The 25365-nt window shown below is 40.9% G+C and overlaps 1 protein-coding gene across 2 annotated transcripts in view; it reads right to left on the bottom strand.

The window, feature by feature from the left end:
• Window positions 1-25365, bottom strand: part of BACH2 (BACH transcriptional regulator 2) — a 304803-nt gene that overhangs the window by 146443 nt on the left and 132995 nt on the right. For both annotated transcript variants that reach the window (XM_075862164.1, XM_075862163.1), the window contains exon 3: window positions 6088-6247. In XM_075862164.1, the coding sequence (XP_075718279.1) occupies window positions 6088-6120 (33 nt within the window). In that variant the 5' untranslated portion in view covers window positions 6121-6247. The remainder of the gene's footprint in view (window positions 1-6087; window positions 6248-25365) is intronic.

Consider the following 25365-nt stretch of genomic DNA (forward strand, 5'->3'; position numbering starts at 1 on the left):
TTGTTTTTACATATTTTATTAGTTCCCATAGGAGACTTGAACCAGCGATCGTTAGCTCACTGGTAGAATACACTGCAATACTAATGTATTGCAGTATATTGTCATTTTTACAGGCTCCTGTAACAGCGCGATCGCTGTTTCTGTCCGTTAGTCCCGGGTATCAGCTGTAATATATAGCTGACACCTGCAGCGTATGGCACGGGCTCAGTGCGTGAGACACTCCATATATCACCCCCCACACCACGACATGCTATTAAGTCATGGTGCGCGAAGGGTTTAATTCGCAGCCGATGGTGGAAAGTGAAAATTACAATTTTCCACTGATGTGCCATTTTAGTGCACTATATGTTGTGCCCAGTTTGTGCCACAAATACCACAAATAAAATATTAACAGGGTTCTCCCGGGTATGGCGATGCCATATCGGTGGACATAAACGGCTGTTTGGGCAGACTGTAGGGCTCAGAAGGGAGGGAGGGAGCGTTTTGCTGGTATTTCAGTTTATAATGTGGGGGCAAATGTAGGCTGGGCAGAGTATATCAGGGCATAATAAGAGGGTATAATAATGGGGTAAATAAATAATAATCCGCAGATATGTGGTCAGTGTTGCACTTATATTATAAATGGCGCCCGATCTTATCCGCTTTTGGAACGTTCTGCACATTTTGCATCGCCATAATCTGGGATCCGGAACTTTTTTTATTTTTTGACCACCGGAGCTGCGTGAGGGCTTATTTGTTGCGGGACAATCTGCAATTTTCATGGGTACCATTTTGGGGTACATGCGATTTTGTTGATCACTTTTTATTCCATTTTTCGGCAAGCAAGGTGACCAAAAACCATCAATTCTGACAATGATTTTTATTTCTTTTTTACAGCGTTCACCCTGGGCTATAAATGACCATTCTATTTTATTCTGCAGGTAGGTACGATTACGGCGATACCATATGTATCTAGGTTTTTTTATGTTTTGCAGCGTTTGCGCAATAAAATAACTTATTTAGAAAATAATTTTTTTTCTGTGTCACCGTATTCTGAGAGCCGTAACTTTTTTATTTTTAAGTCAAAAAAGCTGTGTAAGGGCTTGTTTTTTGCGGGACGGGTTGTAGTTTGTATCGGTACTATTTTGGCGTACATGCGACTTTTTGATCACTTTTTATTGTATATTTTGTGAGGGGTGGTGACCAAAAAAAAGTGATTCTTGCTTTTTCATTTATTTTTTTTGCGGTGTTCACCGTGCGGGAAAAATAATATTATAGTTTTATAGTTGGGGTCGTTACGAACGCGGTGATACCAAATATGTGTACTTTTTTTTTCCTATAATAAAAGACTTATTATAGGAAAAAAAGCAGTTCATGTTTATGTCACTTATAACTTTTATTTTTACACTTTTTTTAAAACATTTTTATTCTTTTTTTTACTTTTTTCACTTGTCCCGCTAGGGGACACTTAGACTTGCAGCTCTGATCGCTGCTGGAATACATTACACTACACACGTAGTGTAATGCATTCCAACTGTCATTGTGACGTGACAGTCACACTGACAGGAAGCCTACGACGACCACCCTCCGGGTGGTCCTCATAGGTTTCTGTACATGGCAACCCGGAAGCCATTGTCTGGCATCCGGTTGCCATGGGTACGCTCGCCAGCTCCCGTGATTTCACATGGGGGCTGCCGATCGGCGCGAAACACCTTAATTGTGGCGTTCAAATCGAACGCCGCAATTAAGGGGTTAACTGCCGAAATCAGCGGCGATAGGCCGCTGATCGGCAACGGGGAATGCAGGGCAGACGCCCTGCACAGTTAACCGCCGCTGCGGTGTAGCGCCGCGCAGCTGTTAACTGTCAAAGCACAGACGTAACTGCACGTCAAGGTGCGCGAACTTACTGCACACCTCGACGTACAGTTACGTCAAGGTGCGGGAAGGGGTTAAAAAGTATGGGACTTCTAAACATGTATGTTTATTAAGTCTATGCCTATTTTTACCTTGTATACGTATTAGAGTATCATTTCACCAGCTACTAATAAATTACTGTGCTGTTATTTCAAAGCTTTCAAAAGACCTCAAAAAAAGTATTGAAATAGCTATGTATGCAGAAACACACTTCTTTGCCATGTAATGGATCTCTGGAAAAGATAAGACGACTATTCTGTAATGATGAATAATATGTGTCATAAAGAATAACTGGATACCACACAGCTTTCTCTGACTCATTCAGTCTTGTAGGCCAAGTAAGGTCAAAAGCTGTTTGGTATTTAAAAGTTAGAATGAGATGATAAAAAAATAAAAAAATGTGTTCTTGAATCGAAAAACTATCTCCAGTTGATTAACAAGCGTGTAACTAAGCATCTTTAAACCTCATCATTATAGTTGTTCTAAAATCCTAGTTCTTATGCTAAAAGTCAGATCATTCTCTACAAAACATAGCCAGAAACATACAGTATATGTACGCTGCAAATACTCTGTATGTCTAATTTGTGTCAACCTTAAAGAGGCTCGGTCACCAGATTATAATATGTTTGAATAGAAGTGTAAGACGCTGATTGGTCACTGATTGGTCAGCGTCATACACTTCTCTGTACAACGCCCAGTTGGTAAAAAAACGCCCAGTTGGTAAAAAGTAAAAACACGCCCAGTTGATCTTTAAGAAACTAATTAGCATAAATCTAAAATTGTTCATAACTTGCTCAAAAATGATCGTTTTTTAAAATAAAAACCACTGCTGTTATCTACATTCCAGCGCCGATCAGACTATGTAAGAGATAGGGCACTTATAATCTGGTGACAGAGCCTCTTTAAATTCTCCTGTGCTAACGGAAAACCCTTTTACTCTCTTCTCATTTGATGAGGTAAACTATCCATAAGGTATTGTCTGATCATTTACCAGGTTGTCTATGCTCCAAAATGCTGAGAAGGAGCACTGTTCTGAACAGATTGTAATTGTATTATTACAAAAGATAGCTCCACGTCAACAAATATAAAAGGGATTTTCCGGGACTTAAAAATTGATCCTTAGGTAAGGCCATCAATGTTTGATCAGTAGGGTCCCACCTTCCACCGAAGGGTCCGCTGATCAGCAAAATAAAGATGCCTTAGCTGTGGGCTGACAAGCATTTGCGCCGTACCTTCTGTACGCCGGGCGACCTGTCAGCCCGTCCGGAGCCGTGGCATGGCCATGACAATGGAAGACCACTGTTCTCGTCTGCTTGTAATGCAGCATCTAACATTATAAGATGAAGTTGCTTAAAGGGGAACTACTCCTGGAATTCCTCGCTTGGTTATCAGTCCTGTGGTGAGTTTTCTGCCATTTGTTGCCAGCGATTTTCCTGTATGTGACCCGGCTTTCGTCTTGACTCCACTTCATGTGAATTACCTGTGTTCCAACCTCTGGTCTAACCCTGACTTTGTGTCCCGATATTGATTGCTGAACTGGACGCTGCCTGCCTGTCACTGACATGGATGTGTTTGACCACAAAACATTTTATATGTGCCATCTGCAGCCCAACTGAGTATTGGGAACTATCCTGGGGTCTGCGACCTGGATATCTTATCAGCAAAGGCTATACCTCCTTGCAAGGGTTAAAGGTTAAGGACAGGGGACTTCTTAGACTCTGCACGCCAGGTTAGTCTGTGCCAACTCAATAACAGTCTCCATCATTCACGGTCACTGCCTGCTACTAAAACCTCTCTTGTGCTGGAGCACAACTCCTTCTCCTATAAGTATGCATGGTTTTGCTGGTCTATTTCTGCTACGCTGTGCTACTCTGTGTCACGGTCCCTGAGAGGCCACTCAAGTTACAACTAGGTACACTTGTGGGCAAATAGTCTAATATCGAGCGTTACAGTAGGGTGCTGGGCAAATAGTCTAAGACCGAGCGTTACAGTAGGTGTCAAAGCACTTCTCCAATCTCCACATAACCTCCATTGTTTACACTGGCACAGCCTGCCCTGGTACTGCAGCTCAGTCCCATTTAAATCAATCGGACGGACGAGCTGCAGCACCAGCCACAGCCACCTGTATAGATGAGGTGCTGTGCCTGTGTAAACAGTTAGGCTAGGGCTGCACGATGAAATTTGCCCTATATCACCCTGCTGGCATTGCAGGCAATAAAACTCATTGTGGTCCCTATGCGACCTACAAGTTTTCCATGACCACAACTTCACAGTCACTAGATATCCAAACCTACAGGGCTTCTTGCAACTGTGTCGCGGTCCCAGCTATTTGCGGGTCGCAAGGCGACCACATTGACTTTCATTACCTGCAATCCAGGCAGGGTGACACAGAGATCTTTGGCCACGTGACCTGTGTCGCGGTCAAACTCGCTGTGTAGTTCTAGCCGCTGACTGTTTGAACTCCTACCAATTAGGCATCAAAATAAGTCCCGAAAATCCCCTTCAAATGGCAAAATAAACAACATAGGAAATACACTTGTAACAGTAAAAAGGATTTATCAATTCAAGCCCTTGTTTGATCAGCTAGATTACAGCAGAAACCATTGCCACTAAATGCAGAACATGAAAGGTAGAATCTATAAACACCGGTAACAGAAGACATACACAGGTTTTTCAGCCTGTCAAGTTACGATAGCACAACTTAGCGTTTATACCCAGACTTTTCTATGAGGTTTTGAGGTTTCCAGTAATAGTAACGTAGCTTGTAGTGCAAACGGAAGAAGAAACGTATATGAATATCATGATACATAGGGAACTTCTGAGATTACACTTTTTTTTAGTTGGGTATTCTAAAGAGATGAAGGACTAGAAGAAGAAGTAGTTGTATGCAATGCAGGGTTCCTAAAATATACAATTCCGTTTTATAGATAGGTGCTCAGTAAGACAAATGTTTTACTTTAGACTAGGTAAAAAAAGAAATTTCTAATTACTTAGTTTAGCAAAGCACTTTTCAACTAAATATTCTACATAGATAAATAATAAATTCAAGTGTTATGAGAGGTTGCTAATCATAAGAATGAAAATCTGTGGTCTGCCTTAAAGTAGGTTTCAAAACTCTCACTTCCTGCCAGTGTTCAGTAATCTCATTTACATTTCTTCAACTGAGTCACTGAGTAATCTGCAAAGCCAAAAGTGACTAATAAATGCCCTAATGATTGAAATATCAAACTATCAATGAGTCAGAATTCTTTTTTTAGTGATAAAGTTGGTACAAATGCTTTAAATACAAATGCGCTAATGTATTATTTGTGCACAGATGTAGACAGTACGGACAGTTTGCGGTTTTTAATAGCTCCATAGACTGCATCCAAAAAAAAGTGATCATAATATACCGTACGAAATGTAATTCTTTCAACCGCTTGTGTCAAAAAGAAACCAGCTTTTCAATAAAATCGGATGTTCTTTCAAGAATGAAGAAAAAGCTGATACTATTCATGAAAGTACGAAACCGAAAAACATTTGATCGCCATAGCAATGTGTATTCAGTTGACTTAGAAGACTTACATGCGCAAGGTTGACGTGCAGGTTAAGTTTGACTTTACTAAGGTCTAAGCCTTAAAAAATCTGTGAAATTAGTGTCCCACACATTTAGAATATATTCCCTAATAGATGGGCAGTCATCTTTTGAGCACAGTTAAACTGGCGATGCACAGGAATATCCAACTTCCCATTGATTCCAGTCATCGGGCCCGATCATCCCATCCAAACAAAAATGTTCCAACATTAGAATACCATGTGGCTAAATGTCCTATCATTTATAGTATATATTTTTTTTAGAACAAGGAAATGTACAATTATTTATAGTTAGGAAAAATAGAAACCAGGGTCCAGCTTTTCTAATCAAAGCCCCATCTGGTCATACATTACAGCGGCCACTGCAGGTGAAATGTAGCGTTACATGGCAGTCATTTAAATGAATAGCCGACCATGTAATACATGGACAGGTCGGGTCCGCCAGAGTGGGAGACTATCTTTGTGGCTCTCTTATCTGGCTCATAGGGGGGCCCTATTAGGGGACATGATAGGGGTTGTTATAATAAGACAAGCCCCTTTAATAGAGAATGAAGACTAGAAATAGAAGAAGAACAAATATAAAAAAATCATTTTATCAACAAAAAGCAAAAAAAACATTACCTTTAAATGATGCCTCTCTCTATTAATATACATTTTCCAGAAATCACAGAACAGTTATTCACGTGACACTCTGTCTTCATGCTGATAAACACGTCGGAAGGTCATTGTGAGCACATGGAAGACTTGGTTTTGATGTCCAGATGCGACACTTCTTCAGCCTCTAAAAGAAAGAGAAAATAGGTTTGAGGCATTTTGCTAAATAATACCATTATTATCACACTTGATTGTAAATCTCTTTAGAAGTTAAAGTGGAGCTGTCAGCTAGTATATGCTGCCCTATTTAAATCCTAAATCCCCCACAAAACTCCCCTTTACCAATCTTAAAAAAAACCTTCCTAGCTTTATAGAGATTCTAAACTTTTTTCCTACTTCGAGGCATTCCATCCCGCTAGTGAGAGTCCAGAACTGGAAGCCACCTAGCATCTCCACTTTTGCATTTATTACTACATCTGATACATATGTCAAATGTTGTTTTGCCATTGACCTTAGCTCTTAATGGGGGAAGACAAGAGAAAATCAGTGGTTTGTGGGCAAGGGAAGCTATCAGCTCATGAATACTACCATGTTCCTTCTAAAATAAAAAAATTCCACATCCGTGCTTGGAAGACCTTCATCTATAACATGTTGCCCCTAACAGGCTGACAGATCACCTCGGATGGCATCCCCTCTGTAAGCCAGAGCAGTGAGCCGCTGCATAGGGCCCATTGACCAGTTCCTAACAAGAGAGAGCTGTCCTAGGAAGCTCCACCAAAGATCTATGACGTTTTTTGTAAAATGTTAAAACATGCTCTCTGGATCCACTTTCCAGGTTTGAATCATTACACTCAACGTACGTAGATGTTTTCTATATAACATATTACCAGTATCTGCTTACTGTTTGTTGGAAACTCAGATAAGGAAAAAAAAAATCACAGGTGCTCAGCCGCACAGAAAGCAATAATAAACAGCTAAAGCAACTACGTTTGTTTCAAGTTTTCAGCACATCACAAAATCATTGACTTCCCTTATGGAAACTCAAGATAATTTACATGAATCTATTTTGGACCACCTTTTATATATTTATACTTAAATTATTTCCATTTATTTTACTTCCTTTTATCATTCAGTTGACTAAATCATGATGGCAAAAACTATTGAAAATGTATTCAAGCAGAAAGAAAGAGAAGAGACACAAACTATTTCTTACAGAACACCAGTCTCGGAGGGTGGGGAAAATACAAAACACTTTTCCATGATTCACCCAGTTTTGTACGTAAAAATATCAAACACAATTGTACAGGAAGTTATGCACGCGCGAGGGGATTTTGATTGTGGAATACAACACACATCTAGACTAAAGCACTAACTTTAAATGTTCAAGAACAGACAGGATTTTATTCTATATTAGAGCCTTCACTTTCCGCCTGAATAGAAACCCAGGACCATGAACCCAGTAGTGTTGGACATTAGGAGTGGAATTCTGCGTGGTTTCTTCCAGTGTATCACAGCATCTTCCCTGAGGGATGTTCTCACTTACTTTGGTGTCATTTCCTGATGCCCAAACCTCCCATAGTGCTGTGCGCAACATTCTGAACCAATCATATGTTTCCCCACCCCCTTTGTCGCCTATTTACTGTATTACTAGAGATGGATTTTTAAACATTTAGAAAGGAAATGGAGGTGCTGTATCCCTGATAAAATATTGGGCAAGGTTTCATCTATTCAAATAAAAAACTGATGTACAAAAAAAAAAAAAATGTAAACATAGATACTCCTTAAGTTGCTATGGCATAATACGGTATATAGTAGACTTGTACTGTACAGCTGCCATTACTTGACACTTTTGCATTGAAGATCACTAAGCACAGATGGGATCGAGGAGATTTCATTCATCACCTCTCTTATATTTTACAAATTCATTCATTTCATGGAATAGATAAAGTCAACACAGTAATCCTAAAAGCAAACATGCCATATCCTTATGAAATCTGAGCGCACAACTTCAGAACAAAGGATCTTATTCTTATAACATTCATATTTAGAAATGTGTAATAAAATATCAATACAATAACATGCTCCCATCCCTCTGGCCAGTAATGGCCAGTCACGTTACTTCAAGGAATAACATGTTTTCTAGTTAGTAACTTAAAAGGTAGTTAAAACTAAAACAAATATCAAAAAAGGTATAAAAGTTATTGTCCAAAATGATAAACTTTAGATGGGGGTTTAGGTAGAGCTAGGCAGTGGTGCACGATAGAATGCGACTTTGCCATTGTTGTCCATAGCTAATGCATCAAGTCACTTGTCTGCTAAACGTGTGTGATACAATACTCACAGTGATGCCGGGGCTAATGGGGAGATGAGAAATGTAGTCCCCTTTCTTTGTCAGAACCTATAGCAGCATTAATCGGGGATAACACTCGCCCACCAGCTGGCGATCGCACAGGCACAGCTTCAACATCACGTACATGGGATTCAGAAAGGGGACCCTTCCCGCGATGTACATGTAGAGATTCTGTAGGAAGAGGTTAAAAGGCCTCCATAACCAGACAGAGCCCCTTTTGTTATAGATGAGATGCTTAGCTAAAGCAAGCCATTGGGTGTACTTGGGCACCCTGTGTGCAAATTAACCTGGCTGTGGTAGTTACAGCAGAAGCGGCGAGATTACGCTGTAGATGACAGGTTACAACGAGATTACGCTAGCTCTACTGTAACTACCACAGAAACAGTAACGAAGTGCAGAGATTGTGAATAGACATCCCGTGGAATGTCTATTCACTGGCTAAACACTTCAGTATCGTTAATGTGTTCGTATAAGACAGCACATACTGATCTAAAAGGATCCCTATGCGCTGAGGAAATGAATGGAGAGGAGTGCATGATGCTGATTGGTCAGAGTCATACACTCCCCTGTACAACGCCCACTTGGTCAATAGTAAAACACGCCCAGTTGTCCATTAAGAAACTCATTAGCATAAATCTAAAATCGATAATAAAAAGTGGTGAAAATAGATAGTTTTTTTTAAATAGAAAGCATTACTGTCACCTACATTACAGCGCCGATCACCTTATGTAGGAGATAGGGCACTTATAATGTGGTGACAGTCTCTTTAACCCCTTAAGTACACGGCCAATTTTGGCCTTGAGGACAGAACAATTTTTTTTATATTTCCCTCTTTGCATCCCGACGCTCATAACTTTATTTTTTGTACAACGTAGTTGTATGAGACTGTTTTTTGCGGCACGAGTTGTACTTTATGTAGGTACCAGTTTTTTCTACAAATACATTATCGTTTAATTTATATACATTTTTATTTTGGCGAATATGATGAAAAAAAAGCAGTTCCGCTGCAGTTTTAATTTTTTTTTTTTACACCATACACCGATCATGTGTGTTTGTGTATTTTTTTTACTTTGTATTTATTTATTATTACATTTTTTTTACATTCATTTAACTTTTTTTTTTTTATCCCATAAAGGGATTTTTCATTTTGATTTTTATTTTGTAACTGTAATGTACTGGCATAGATCTATATGCTAGTACATTAGCCTGTGTACTGATTGTACGCAGGCAGTTGTCTGGCCATACAAGTTATGGGCTTTGATCGCGTCACAGTAATTTCCCCCCCCCTCGTTGAACGTCGCAATCAGCTTTTATCGCGGCATTCAAAGGGTCAACGGCGGAGAGAGGATGTTTCTCTCCTCTCCGCTGTCAGACCGGGGCCGTGGCTGTGTATTACAGCCGTTGCCCCGCTCTCGATCGCGCGCACAGACAGCTGTCACACAGCACGAGAATGCTCGTCCTAATGTGTGAAGTACCCGCCGCTCAGGATGAGCATTCTCGTCCTGTGTTGGCAACAGGTTAACACTAAAAGGCAAAGAGCATATATTTGGATCCGGACATAGAAAGTATTCAGTAAAAAGTATGAAAAAAAAACGTAAACAAGTTCCTTCTTAAATAAGATTAAAAAAGAGAAATGTAATATGCGGTGCTATATTTATAAGCAATCATTCATAAAAACGGACTGTGACCTTAACATAGATATAGAAAAGAAAAATTCCTTCTGATAATGGTCTGATAAGAAGTGTGGCATGACACTGACTTCAAAGCACTTGTGCTATCAAGGTAGTTGTAACTGCCATAATAAGTATCAAGTCTGCAGTCAATTATCTTCCAATCACTAGAGTGCATAGTACTAGCTCTGCTTGATAAAGGAGCAGTCTGCCTCTAGTAGGAAGCACTCCATGACTGTGTCACCAGCTCCCTAGGAACAAGCCAAAGAAAGAGAGCAATGGGAAGTGCATGACTCAGACTCAGAAGAATTCTTATTCCATTTCATCCATTCTAAACATGCCACAGACAGTATGAAATACCAATAAACAAAATCAACTTCAACAATGTCCTTGTTAGACAAAAATGACAACTCACACATTCATTTTTCTTGCATCTTATATGGAAGAGCTCCATGGCCAAACAGTAGACTTCAAACCATAGTATGCCGGGTCGAAGATCACGACTAGTTTTGGGACTTTTCAGTCCTTTCATTTTACTTTGACCACTTCTAAACCTAAAGCTTCATGCACAGGGCTGTATTATGGCTGTGTGAAAGAAATGAATGAACTCCACCATTATGTCTTATATTCTATATTTCCATTATAACGTCAATAGGGGAAAGATACTTGGAGAGAATGTAGTAATGTGTTTTTGCTGTGTAGAAGAGAATCTTTGCTGGATATCAGAAAAGTTGACTTGACAACATTCCAAGACACTTCTACTGACTAAAGGAAAAAGCAGAGGACTCAAAACCACGCCATCCACAGAAGATGATAAAGGAGAGATGACTACTAAAATAAAATGAATCCTAGATAGAATGGATAGAAAATATTGCATTGCCAAGAAAAATTGTGAATGTAAAGTATTTTGTTTTGTGCAAACTCAAGAGAAAATATTAAAGCTGATGTAGTAAAAGTTCAGTCTAAAAGCTGTATATAAACTCACTCATATTGTAAGTTAGACACATTTGCCATCACATGCAAATTGACATCCATACGTCAGTTCTCTGTCAACCCTTTTCTTAAGAAAATAAATATGAATGAATCTGGAGCAACGGTTTGACGTTGAATTATCCACAACAGCTGTTTTGTATGGAGCGGTAATAGGGCACCCATAAAGGTGAATGGGGCCTTGCCTGAAGCTCCATACCCATACAAAAGTTTTTTCTTTTAGATACAACACAAATGCGACAGAAAACACATCATCACGTACAGAGCTTTTTTCCCCTAGAGACATTACTTTTAGGGAAGAATAGCTTGCTACCAACATTGCCCGACAGAGCATGGTACACAGCAAGAAGAGGTTGTACGGCCTCCGTGTGCTGCTGTACAGGTTCCATGAACATTATGCTTTTTTATATTAACGTCTTACTTTTTTTTTTCGTCTACAATATTTGGTAAAATTCCTGTTTCCATTACAAAGTTGAGAGAGGCTGCAGGAAACCACACATTTCCCCTGGAGTATTAATATGTTGTAATACAAGTCACCCATTCAAACCATCACCCCAAGTCGTCCAGGGCAGGTGTGATTTTTTGTTTTACCGCCTCTCTGATCTGGATAATTGAGGGAGATCCAGAGTAGGCAAGCTTGATCTGCAATGTCCATATATGCTCTACTTGGGATTATGGAAAGGAAAATTAATATGGTATTCCTTCAATAAGTATTTAAAGCTAATCTAAGTGCTTTTTATGGAAAACAAGGTTGGTGTTTTAAAGGGATTGTCCCAAGATTAAAAGTTATCTCCTAACCACAGGATAGGTGATAACATGCTGATCGGTGAGGGTCCGACAGCTGGGACCCCCATCAATCACGAGAATGGGTGTCCCGTTCTTCCGAATGAATGGAGCGGTAGGTCGCGCATTCACTCTGCTGCTTCATTCATTTTCTATGGCACTGCCGGAGATAGCCGAGAGCTGTACTCGGCTATCTCCGGCAGTCCCGTAGACCGTGAATGGAGCGACCTGCGCAACCTGCCGCTCCAATCGAGGAGCCGGACCCCTGTTCCTATACTGGTCGGGGTCCCAGTGGTCAGACCCTCACCGATCAGCATGTTATCACCAATCCTGTGGTTAGGAGATATCTCTTAATCTTGGGACAATCCCTTTAAGGCTCTTAAAGCAACACAATGTAGAAAATACACAAAAATGTAAAAAGATCGATGCAAATCCTCTCCTAATCTATTTCCTCCTTCATTTCCTATTCTGTCTTCAATTGTAATAAAAAACGAAATACATAAAGAATTCTTCTATATGTGTCCGGGGAGAATGATAATTTTTCTCCTTCTCACAAATCTATGTATGACTGTAAGATAACTAACTGCCCCTTTGGCTAAACCATAAATGGAATAGATTAACAACAAATGAACAGGGCTGTTAGTGCCTGTTGACATCAGCGTCGGGCTTTCGTTCATGAGTTCGGCTCGACCTTTCCGTCGGAGGAGCCAATGAACGGACAGCCAAACAGAAATTATAGCTTCCGTTTGCCTTACTATTGTTTTCAATGGTAATGCTTTCATTGCAATTGGTTTCTGTTTGTTTCCGTTCCGTAAGGCTTCCTCTTTTTTTTTTTGTGGAAACAATAGCTTAGTCGACTACACTATTGTTTCCGCGAAAGAAAAAGGAAACCTTACGGAACTGAAACAAACTAAAACTAATTGCATTGGAAGCATTACCATTGAAAACAATAGTAAGGCAAACGAAAGCTATGGTTTCCGTTTGGCTTTCCGTTCATCGGTTCCTCTGACGGAAAGGTCGAGCGGAACTGATGAACGGAACCAGACGCTGATGTGAACATAAGCTTAACTGAACCAAAACATTTTTCTAAATTCCTGTGAGTAAATATGCAACACACGCATTTAATAAATTTGTACAAAATATTTCATATATTTATTTTGAAGCTGGAGTTGGATTCGGTACATTTCTATCGACTCCACCCAATGTTCTCTAAAAGATTCTCTGAAAGACTTTTCTTTTTAGTTTTATTCTGCTGCGCAAGTGTCCCACAAACTAGGAAGTGTCCATCATCTCACGCTCCAACCACTCCGCTCCCCTATTCAGTTGATTCACCTCTCTACTTGTATGACAATAAAGACAAGCCGAGCTGTTAAACTGCGGAGGGGATGGGTGGGTATGGGTTGGAGCGCTACATGCACTCACGCGGCCAAATAAAAGATCTTCAACAATATTATGTTCCTATTTTGCTACCTAGTGGCGTCAGCCATTTAATAGTGAAAAATCTCCTGACAGACTCCCTTTAATAATTCTTCAGTTCATTTTTAATCTTGGTCCCTGCCTGATAATCATTGACATGCTGCTGCTGATGGATCATTACTTATATGATGGGTATTTTTAGTTCATATCTGTATATTGCGGTGAATAGGGAATAGTTTTGATGGGCTCATTAAAAACGTATTACCCCTGTGACATACATAAAAGCAGGAGTCCCATATCAAACTTAAAAAATGTACCTCCCGATAGTGTTATTTCATGTCATTACACTTATTTATTCAACTCAGAACAGAAGGGCAAACATCTTGCTGCCCCCACCGCCTTCCCATCCAGTCTAGGAGAGTAGGGTGGCATAAATCTCTGGCGGTTTTTCCCACACTAGTGTGTGAATGCCATGCTCCTCTTGATGCTGCACGGGCTGCCTTCATGGTACGTATACCCTTGCAGCTCTGATCAGAATACTCAATGCAAGTATTGTATTCACATGTTAATCAAACTATTTGGGTGTCCGTGTGTTAATGAGTGGAGCTGCGGAATGTATTAACAATCATTAGAATAAATATAAATTCAGAATAAGATCCCAAGCAGCTAGGAAGCAACAGATGGACTGAACACAACAACATAGGTAATGAAGATGTATTACAAAGATGCCGGAGAGAACATTTACTGACTAAACAGCGAATGTCAAACAAAAGTAAAGCTGCGCTTTCTAATATAATACAATGAATCCCGTCACTAATCCCCTCATTGTTTCCCTGTTTTCTGTAGCATAAAACTTATTTCACTAAGAAGCGGCTACTAAAATTTCCTCCAATCACAAATCAGAGTGTTGTTTACCTTGAACATTTCACTGATTGTAGGGATACAATATTGACTATTACTTTACTGAATATCTCCATCACCTCCGTCCAATGCAAGAGAAAATCTGTTAAGAGTCTCATCAGACAATAAGTAAATGACATCAATATTTGACTGCATAGCAGGTGAAAGCAAAGCTGTGGGGGCGAAAAATGCAAGTGCTCATTGGAAAGAATGACTTCACACAAACACATCTCACTATCAGATTAGAAGCCGCAGTGACTCATTCTTTGTTATGAGAGACAGCAGTAACACCCACAGCACAAAGACCAGCTTCCCTGCTGACAGCGATTACACTCGCACTGCAAGGCCTGACATGGAATTCACAGCACTAATTCCAGCCCTCCGCTCTGGCTCGCTGGCTCCCCTCCTGACACAGCAATACTATTGTATACAGATAACACCTTCCCCTACTAGTCTACAGCCTTCATTCGCTTGCAAGCAGCCACATTACACTGGCTACACAGTAAGAAACTTAAAGCCACCTTCACACTTTTTTTTTTTTATTGTCCCAATGAATTAAAAATTTAAAATAAAAGCAACTTTCCAATAGACCTGGATTCAAACAGAATCCTGACGTTTGTAGTCTGATCCTACAGTCATACTAGCTTTCATCCTTCCCCTACAAACATTCAGTAGGTTAGCAAGAAGTAGAGGTCAGATAAAAGGAGGACCAGACTTACCAACTAGTGGGGATCTCTCTGAATGTCACATACAAGGGGTCTTTATTTCCACTAAAGGGGTGAGAAGATTTGCAGCTGCACATCTAATCGCTGCCTGTGCCTAAACAGGCCAATTGTGGTCTCCGTCAAACACCTAAAATAGTAAACATTAACATTAGTCCACACGCTGCGGAATTGCCGCGTTTTATCCGGCCAGAATTTCAGTTGGAGAAAACGCAGCAGAATAAAGTAGCAGCAGAGTGGATGACATTTAACAAATCTCAACCACATGTTGCGTAAAAATTTCCAAGCAGAAATTGACCTGCAGTGCGTATTTTTCGCACCGCAGTATGTCAATTCCTGTTGCGGAAAGTGGCCAGAATTGCTGAGATTTTCAGGGGAGATGTCTCCATCTCCCAGCATTGGGAAAAACGAAGAAAAATACGCACCATTTACTGTATTAAAAACCGCAGGAAATGGTGCGTTTTTGCCGCAGCGGAATGTCTCCAAGTTTCAACGCAATTGCTGCAGAAATTTTCTGCAACAATTCCGTTGTGTGGACAAGCCCTTAGAGGAAAATTCCGCCCAAAATGAAAGTTTCCCATCCATTCCATTAAAAAATTCTATGCATCAGTCTATTTATTACCTGTGCCTTTTCTTGCTGCTTCTATCACTAAATATCACACTGGAGCCGTTGCTTAGCAACAGTCTGAATCAGGCTTCGGTGAAGCGCTTTTTTTTTTGTACTTGAGTCTATAGATGTCTAAGGGTTCATTCACACTTTGCAATAGAGGTTTGGTTAGGCTGGACTCACACGAGCATGTTACGTCCGTAATGGACGGAACGTATTTCGGCCGCTAATCCCGGACCGAACACACTGCAGGGAGCCGGGCTCCTAGCATCATAGTTATGTACAATGCTAGGAGTCCCTGCCTCTCCGTGGAACTACTGTCCTGTACTGAAAACATGATTACAGTACGGGACCGTTGTCCGGCAGCGAGGCAGGGACTCCTAGTGTCGTACATAACTATGATGCTAGGAGCCCGGCTCCCTGCACTGTGTTCGGTACGGGACTTGCTGCCGAAATACATTCCGTCCATTACGGACGTAATGTGCTCGTGTGAATCCAGCCTTAGAAGCACATCCGAAAACCGCATGCGGTTTTACAGTGGACTGGTGCTTTTTTTATGCAAATGTGTTTTGTACCACAGCCACATCGAAAAATGCATGAAGTTTTTTATGTGGTTCTAAATGTACACCACTGGTCAAAAGTTTTAGTACACCTCAATTTTTCCAGTTATTTTTTACATTAACACAGTTCTAGTACAGCACATAACGTGAAACGGTTCAAAGGTTCCAAATACATTAAAAACATAAAAATAATATGAATTTTTAACCTCAAATGCAACAATAGTCTGAATTTCTGATTTTAACCAAAGGGCTTTTTTCAGGGAAGACATCAAGGACCGCTGCTCTGCAGCACAGAAAGCAAATTGTGGTTTGAAATTGGATGCAAACTATTTCTACAGGTGTCTCAATTTTTGGAGATTTCTTTCCAACCCTCCAATTCTATATAATCAGTGCTGGAACAGACCGCATTACAACACCCTGTAGGGCAGGATTTGGACAGGACAGAGCACATGGATATCATAAACGGCAAGAAAAAGGCAATTAACAAAAGAAAAACAGACAGACCATTATAACCCTTAGGCCTTATTCACACGAACGTGTTATACGTCTGGGCTACGCACGTGATTTTCACGCGCGTCCCACGGACCTGTGTAAGTGAATGGGGCCGTTCAGACTGTCAGTGATTTTCACGCACTGCACACGGAAGCACTTCCGATGCAGCTCGTGATTCGCGCAACAGTAGTAAAAAGAATGAATGAAAACAGAAAAGCACCACGTGCTTTTCTGTTTGTAAACATACATACAGAGTGTCATGGTGATGCCGGCTGCGCGAAAATCACGCAGCCGCGCACCATATTCAGATGCCCCACGGACCTTTTGCGCGCAAAACGTAGCGTTTTTAGCATGTGCAAAATGGACACGTCCGTGGGAATAAGGCCTTAGGGTATGTTTGCACGCAAACTCAAAAACGTCTGAAAATACGGAGCTGTTTTCAAGCGAAAGCAGCTCCTGATTTTCAGACGTTTTTGTAACAACTCGTGTTTTTCGCGGCGTATTTTACAGACGTTTTTGGAGCGGTTTTTCAATGGAGTCAATGAAAAACGGCTCCAGAAACGTCCCAAGAAATGACCTGAACTTCTTTTGACGCGGCGTCTTTTTACGCGCCGTATTTTGAAAACGACGCGTAAAATTAAACCTCGTGGGAACAGAACACCGTAAATCCCATTGCAAGCAATGGGCAGATGTTTGGAGGCGTAATGGTGCCATTTTTGAGGCGTAATTCGAGGCGTAAACGGCCCGAATTAGGTCAGAAACCACTGCGTGTGAACATACCCTTAGAAGTGTAGGTCTGTCCTACAGAGAAATTGACAGGAAAGCCAAGGTGGCAGTCAGTACAGTTTCCTATACCATCAAAAGGCACTTGGAAACTGGTGGAAACTCTGACAGGAAGAGGTCTGGCAGACCAAAGGCCACTACAAAATTAGATGACAAGTTTTTGAGAGTCAACAGTCTATGTAATCGGCGCCTCACAGCACAAAATCTTCAAGCCCAGCTTAAAGAGGCTCTGTCACCAGATTTTGCAACCCCTATCTCCTATTACAGCAGATCGGCGCTGCAATGGAGATAAGAGTAACGTTTTTTTTTTTCAAAAACAAGCATTTTTGGCCAAGTTATGACCATTATTATATTTATGCAAATGAGGCTTTCTTAAGTACAACTGGGCGTGTTTAACCCCTTAAGGACACGGCCAATTTTAGCCTTGAGGACAGAGCAATTTTTTTTACATTTCCCTCTTTGCATCCCGACGCCCATAACGCTTTTATTTTTTGTACGACATAGTTGTATGAGACTTTGTTTTTTGCGGGACGAGTTGTACTTTATGTAGGTACCATTTTTTGGTACAAATACATTATCGTTTAATTTCTATAAATTTTTAATTAGATTAAAATGCAGAAAAAAAGCAGTTGCGCAGCAGTTTTAATATTTATTTTTTTACACCATACACCGATCATCATAAATAATGGTATACATTTGTTGTACACGTTGTTACGGTCGTGGCGATACCAAATATGTCCATATTATTTCATGTTTTGGGACTTATATTTTAAAAAGTTTATTTATTATAAAAAATGTGTATTTCTGTGTATTTTATTTACTTTTTATTTACCATTATTTTTTTTTTACATTCATTTAACTTTTTTTGTTAATCCCATAAAGGGATTTATCATTTTTATTTTTATTTTGTAACTGTAATGTACTGGCATAGATCTATATGCCAGTACATTAGCCTGTTACTGATTGTACACAGGCAGTTGTTAGGGCATACCTCAGTATGCCCTAACAACAGGAAATATGTTCAGACAGCCCTGGGGTCCTTCACTGGACCCTGGGCTGTCTGGCCATACGAGTTGTGGGCTTTGATCGCGTCACAGTTATTTTCTGTGACGCGATCAATGTGCAGTCCCCTCTCTTTGAACGCCGCGATCAGCTGTCATCGCGGCGTTCAAAGGGTTAACAGCGGAGAGAAGATGTTTCTCTCCTCTCCGCTGTCAGAGCGGGGCCGTGGCTGTGTATTACAGCCGTTGCCCCGCTCTCGATCGCACACACAGAGACGGCAGGGACGGCTGTCACACAGGACGAGTATGCTCGTCCTAATGCGCGAAGTGCTCGCCGCTCAGGACGAGCATACTCGTCCTGTGTCGGCAACCAGTTAAAGTTAAGTCCAACTGGGCGTGTATTGTGTGTGTACATCTGGGCGTTTTTACTTCTTTTACTAGCTGGGCGTTGTGAATAGAAGTGTATGATGCGGACGAATCAGCATCATCCACTTCTCTTCGTTACCACCCAGCTTCTGGCAGTGCACAGACACACCGCGTGTTCTCGAGCGATCACACTGTGACGTCACTTCCTGCCCCAGGTCCTGCATCGTGTCGGACGAGCGAGGACACGTCGGCACCAGGCGACAGAGGCTACATCGACTTACCTGCAAACGCTGATGCTGCTGCAGAATCAACTGTAGCCTCTGTCGCCTGGTGCCGATGTGTCCTCGCTCGTCCGACACGATGCAGGACCTGGGGCAGGAAGTGACGTCACAGCGTGATCTCTCGAGAACACGCTGTGTGTCTGCACTGCCAGAAGCTGGGTGGTAACGAAGAGAAGTGGATGATGCGGATTCGTCAGCATCATACACTTCTATTCACAACGCCCAGCTAGTAAAACAAGTAAAAACGCCCAGTTTTTAGCGTGTTTTGCGCTGCTGTTTCCGCGTAAAAAAAAATAGTCAAAAAACGCAGTGTGAACTCAACCCTGGTTAAAAGAAAAAAAAGATACTAGTTCAGCTTCCCTGACTGTATACATATGGTCTCCTAGCTTATTTAATAAAAATAAAGAGGAGAGGATAATTACACAGTCCTTCCAGCACGTAGATATGGTACTGGCCACAAGCTGCTTATCAGTTGTGCTGATGGAGGTCTTCAGAATATGTGTTTAATGGGGTATATTATGATTATTTTTTTTTCCATCCATGTTTAACCTTTTTGCTGCCAGGGGCTTTTGGACATTTTGCACCTTTGGTAGCCAGGACAATTTTCACACTTTTGACATACATGTTTAAATAATACCAAAATAAACTAAACAAATCATACTAAACTTCCATACCTATAAATTTCTGAAAGTCGACACGTGGCACATTGTCAAAATCCCAATCAGAACTTTATACATACAGGCACCACTGTGTCAAATGTGCAATTTTTCATAAAAATGCATACAAATTGATATTTGTGGCTAAAAGAATGAGCAAAGTAGAAAATTAGATGCACTGCACATACTAAAAATAAAAGTTTGATATGTGCAACGTTTATACAGTGAAGGAAATAAGTATTTGATCCCTTGCTGATTTTGTAAGTTTGCCCACTGTCAAAGACATGAACAGTCTAGAATTTTTAGGCTAGGTTAATTTTCCCAGTGAGAGATAGATTATATTAAAAAAAACAGAAAATCACATTGTCAAAATTATATATATTTATTTGCATTGTGCATAGAGAAATAAGTATTTGATCCCTTTGGCAAACAAGACTTAATACTTGGTGGCAAAACCCTTGTTGGCAAGCACAGCATTCAGACGTTTTTTGTAGTTGATGATGAGGTTTGCACACATGTTAGATGGAATTTTGGCCCACTCCTCTTTGCAGATCATCTGTAAATCATTAAGATTTCGAGGCTGTCGCTTGGCAACTCGGATCTTCAGCTCCCTCCATAAGTTTTCGATGGGATTAAGGTCTGGAGACTGGCTAGGCCACTCCATGACCTTAATGTGCTTCTATTTGAGCAGCTCCTTTGTTGCCTTGGCTGTATGTTTCGGGTCATTGTCGTGCTGGAAGACACAGCCACGAGCCATTTTTAATGTCCTGGTGGAGGGAAGGAGGTTGTCACTCAGGATTTGACGGTACATGGCTCCATCCATTCTCCCATTGATGCGGTGAAGTAGTCCTGTGCCCTTAGCAGAGAAACACTCCCAAAACAATGTTTCCACCTCCATGCTTGACATTGGGGATGGTGTTCTTTGGGTCATAGGCAGCATTTCTCTTCCTCCAAACACGGCGAGTTGAGTTAATGCCAAAGAGCTCAATTTTAGTCTCATCTGACCACAGCACCTTCTCCCAATCACTCTCAGAATCATCCAGATGTTCATTTGCAAACTTCAGACGGGCCTGTACATGTGCCTTCTTGAGCAGGGGGACCTTGCGGGCACTGCAGGATTTTAATCCATTACAGCATAATGTGTTACCAATGGTTTTCTTGGTGACTGTGGTCCCAGCCGCCTTGACATCATTAACAAGTTCCCCCCGTGTAGTTTTCGGTTGAGCTCTCACCTTCCTCAGGATCAAGGATACCCCACGAGGTGAGATTTTGCATGGAGCCCCAGATCGATGTCGATTGACAGTCATTTTGTATGTCTTGCATTTTCTTACTATTTCACCAACAGTTGTCTCCTTCTCACCCAACGTCTTACTTATGGTTTTGTAGCCCATTCCAGCCTTGTGCAGGTCTATGATCTTGTCCCTGACATCCTTAGAAAGCTCTTTGGTTTTGCCCATGTTGTAGAGGTTAGAGTCAGACTGATTAATTGAGTCTGTGGACAGGAGTCTTTTATACAGGTGACCATGTAAGACAGCTGTCTATAATGCAGGCACCAAGTTGATTTGGAGCGTGTAACTGGTCTGGAGGAGGCTGAACTCTTAATGGTTGGTAGGGGATCAAATACTTATTTCTCTGTGCACAATGCAAATAAATATATATAATTTTGACTATGTGATTTTCTTTTTTTTTTTTTAATATAATCTCTCACTGGTAAAATTAACCTAGCCTAAAAATTCTAGACTGTTCATGTCTTTGACAGTGGGCAAACTTACAAAATCAGCAAGGGATCAAATACTTATTTCCTTCACTGTACATACCATTTATGACTATGTCTACATGTATATCTTTATAAAATCACCAGAATTGCAGACCAAAAATCAGTTTTTAAGCTGGACATTAAAGTAAAAATCTATAAAAATATAGGGAGTACAACACAATAAAAAGTGAGTGCACCCCGAAACCCTAAATATTTCCTGAAACCAGACGTTTGCAATTGTCTTGATGTACTGTTGGCAGCTACGTCCACCTTCAAGTAATTTTGTGATAAAACAGGAATAATTATTTTAAGTGCATTATAACATGCATTTCAGCCTAAAACTCACATACAAGCAGAGGTGTAAACAAAAGAAAAAACAATGTAAAAATAATAGACCAAGGTTTGCAAAATTCATATATACATGTGTCCACCCTTAGGGTATGTTCACACGCACTGTTTTCAGACATAATTCGGGCGTTTTACGCCTCAAATTACGCCTGAAAAAACGGATCCATTACGCCTACAAACATCTGCCCATTGCTTTCAATGAGATTTACGATGTTCTGTTCAGACTAGGTGTAATTTTACGCGTCGCTGTCAAAATACGGAGCGTAAAATTACTGCTCGTCAAAAGAAGTGCAAGACACTTCTTGGGACGTTTTTGGAGGCGTTTTTCATAGACGCCATTGAAAAACAGCTTCAAAAACAGCCGTAGAAAACGCAGCGAAAAACGTGAGTTGCTACAAAAACGTCTGAAAAACAGGAGCTGTTTTCGCCTGAAAACAGCTCCGTATTTTCAGACGTTTTTGGTCACTGCGTGTGACCATACCCTTACGTTTGCTTGAATTTGGATAAGGACTCCAATTTCTCATTAAACAAATTCAGCACAATATCGCGACACGTTAGCAAAACTGTTGACAGGCTGTAATCCACATCATAACCACTGGGTGGCCACACATAGACACCTATAGGATCAACATTCTGTGACAGAGTAACTCAAAATCACGCTTTTTTTAAAGCTAGTCATCTCGTACCACGGATGTCAGGATATGTTGAGATAAGAGGAAAGGTAACAAAAGGACACATCTGCACCACAGAGCTGTCTACATCAACAAGAGCTATTTGAGAGTGCACAGTATACCGTGTATAAAAATGCAACTTGATTTATACACACTTTACATAAATGATTATAAGCAAAAATTCCATGAAAAGTCAAAATTGTGAATAAAATGTGTACTCAAGCAGACCTCTTATGCAAACACAATGCACTCTGCAAAGAACTGTAAGATGTGAGGAGTTGATACATACCACAGATGTTTACGTTCTCAGATGCATGTGTTAAAGATGCACCAAAACCTCAGGAATGCAGCAACCAATTTTTGCATGAAAATTGAATTGTGGATTATAAAAAGTATATAATTTTACATCCCCCTATATGAATTCTAAGGCTGTGTTCAAACATCGCGTTCAAATCATGTTTTTTTTGCTGCAATTTAAAAACTTGCAGCAAAAATGCTCTATTTTGTTGTGACAAAAAAACGCAATTTGGCTGTAACTTTTCATCAGTAATTGCAATTCCCTAGACTTAATCTAATGCGTTAACTAATACAGATAATTTTTTTTGTGGAACTAGTTGGAAACGATTGTTTATGGCAACTATCAGTGGACGAAAATGTATTTTCTGACTGATGGAAATCTTGTCAATCAGAAATGTATTAGACATTCCTTTCTAGTGATAATCATTATCGCTATGACTTTATCGCAAAAAGAAGCAGATTTTTTGCAAAAAAACTCAGTGTGAACACAGCCTAATGGCACCGATATCTCCAGAACAGCTTAGACTACACTGCTATTTCAAAGTGCCCCAAGGTCTGTGCAGCAGCGTCTAAAAGATGGTGCACTCAGCTGCACAGGTCTGGGGTAGTGAACGGTTTTCTTTAACTTGGAAAAATGGAAAGATTGGCTTATTTGCCTTTAAATTCGCACATTCTAAATATTCTTTTTGCCTGGCCTCAAGCCTGTTCTGGACTCCTCTCCTCTTACTTTGTACAGTGCGATCACTACTAAATGAAGCGGCCACCAGACAAAGCCACGTGGCCATGCGCTAGGGAAGTTTATAGCGGATGTATAGTTCATAATAAAGCCCCATTTCACTTTAAACTAAAAAAACAAGCATTGATATTGATATTAGACTCGGTTTACCACTCGTTTTGAGCTTACGTCGGAAGGATCTACCAAAGTAGATCGCCAAAGGAAGGCTAAAACGTTTCCCACTGTATAGGTATACAGTGGGATACGTCATCTATTCTAGGGAAAAAACTAAACGGGATATCGCACTGTACCTGTTATTTTTTTACTGTGCCAATGCATAGGAAAGCAAAGTAGACTATGTTTTCCTCTACAGTGAGAAGAAAGTTATGCCAACGCATTATGGCCTGAAATATGCAAAAAGGACACTCTTCTCGCATATGCTGGGTGCAGGGACGCCATGTTGAATCACTCCAGACATATACCTCCGTTGTGTAGAAAAAAACATGTGAACAGAACCTTATTTTGATATTGGTAATATAACAGTGGACACACCAGCACCGTCTGTCTGAATTGTTTTCTGGAGCAGAAACCATCCTTTCATATTTCACATGGATATTCTTATTAGTTGTATCAAAATAAATACTGGCATGTGTAAATGTAGAGGATACTATATTCATAAAATAGTTACAACTGGGCCCCTTATTTTAGCAATGTTTTATTCAGAATAAATATAGAACATTGAATGCCAGGGATCAATAGCATACTAAAAAGGCATTGCAAAGGTTTTTCGGTTTTATGTAAATAATTGTTGCACTGTTTATATGAGAAGTTCTACAACTTTCTAATATACTGGGGGTCAGATTTACGAATGGTTTTGTGCCAGAATTCTGGCCTAAGCTGAACCTGCTTTTTGGCGCAAATTATTTGAGATAAATCTGATCAATTAAATGAGCCAAAAAGAAAAGCTGGCAGTGTACACTTTAAATCACATCTTCATTGCTTTGTTTTAAATCCATTGTGGTGGTGTACGGAGGTTAACCCCTTAACGACCGGCATATAGCCTTTTTACGTCGGCCGTTTGGGGTAGTTATTCTGAAGCGCTGCCTTTTCACATAGGCACTTCAGAAGAACTTTTCCCGCATCGTGCGGGGTGTTCCCGAAGTCCGGGCTGTTGCTAACAACCTCGGGCTTCAGGGCAACTAGCCGTGGTCTCCGATCATATTTAACCCCTCAGATGCGGCGCCCAATAGTGAGCGCCACCATCTGAGTGGTTTTAGGGTATGCTCACACTGAGTTTTTGGCAGGCAGAAAATTCTGCCTCAATGGGATGTCAATGGGAGGTCAGAGACGTAAACGTCCGAATATAGGGCATGTAACTTCTTTTTCCCACGGTTATTCCATTCGCAGGAAATAAATGCCTCCGCCTCCCATTGAAATCAATGGGAGGCATTTTTGGCTGTTTTTTTTACGCATTTTCCACGTCAAAATAATTGGAAAAAAAACTCAGTGTGAACTGGGCCTTAGGGCGGATTCACACAAACGTGAGAGTTTCCCGCGTGCATAAAACGCTGCATTTTGCACGCCTGGCAGCAGCGTGACAGCTCCGTGTGTCATGTTCATATGGATGCACGGCTGCGTGGTTTTCACGCAGCCGCCATCATTATGACACTCCGTTTGGATGCGCGTGATTTTCACGCACCCATTGACTTCAATGGGTGCGTGATGCGCGAAAAACGCCAAAATATTGAACATGTCGTGTGTTTTACGCAGCGGACTCACGCTGCGAAAAACTCACGGACAGTCTGCACTGCCCCATAGACTTGCATAGGTCCGTGCGACCCGCGTGAAAACCACGCGGGCTGCACGGACGCAAATCACGTTTGTGTGAATCCCCTCTCCCACCCCACTGGCACCCTGCATGCATCGCGAGGTGCCGATGGT

The sequence above is a fragment of the Rhinoderma darwinii genome, chromosome 4, assembly GCF_050947455.1.
Source record: "Rhinoderma darwinii isolate aRhiDar2 chromosome 4, aRhiDar2.hap1, whole genome shotgun sequence".
Taxonomy (NCBI): Eukaryota; Metazoa; Chordata; class Amphibia; order Anura; family Rhinodermatidae; genus Rhinoderma; species Rhinoderma darwinii.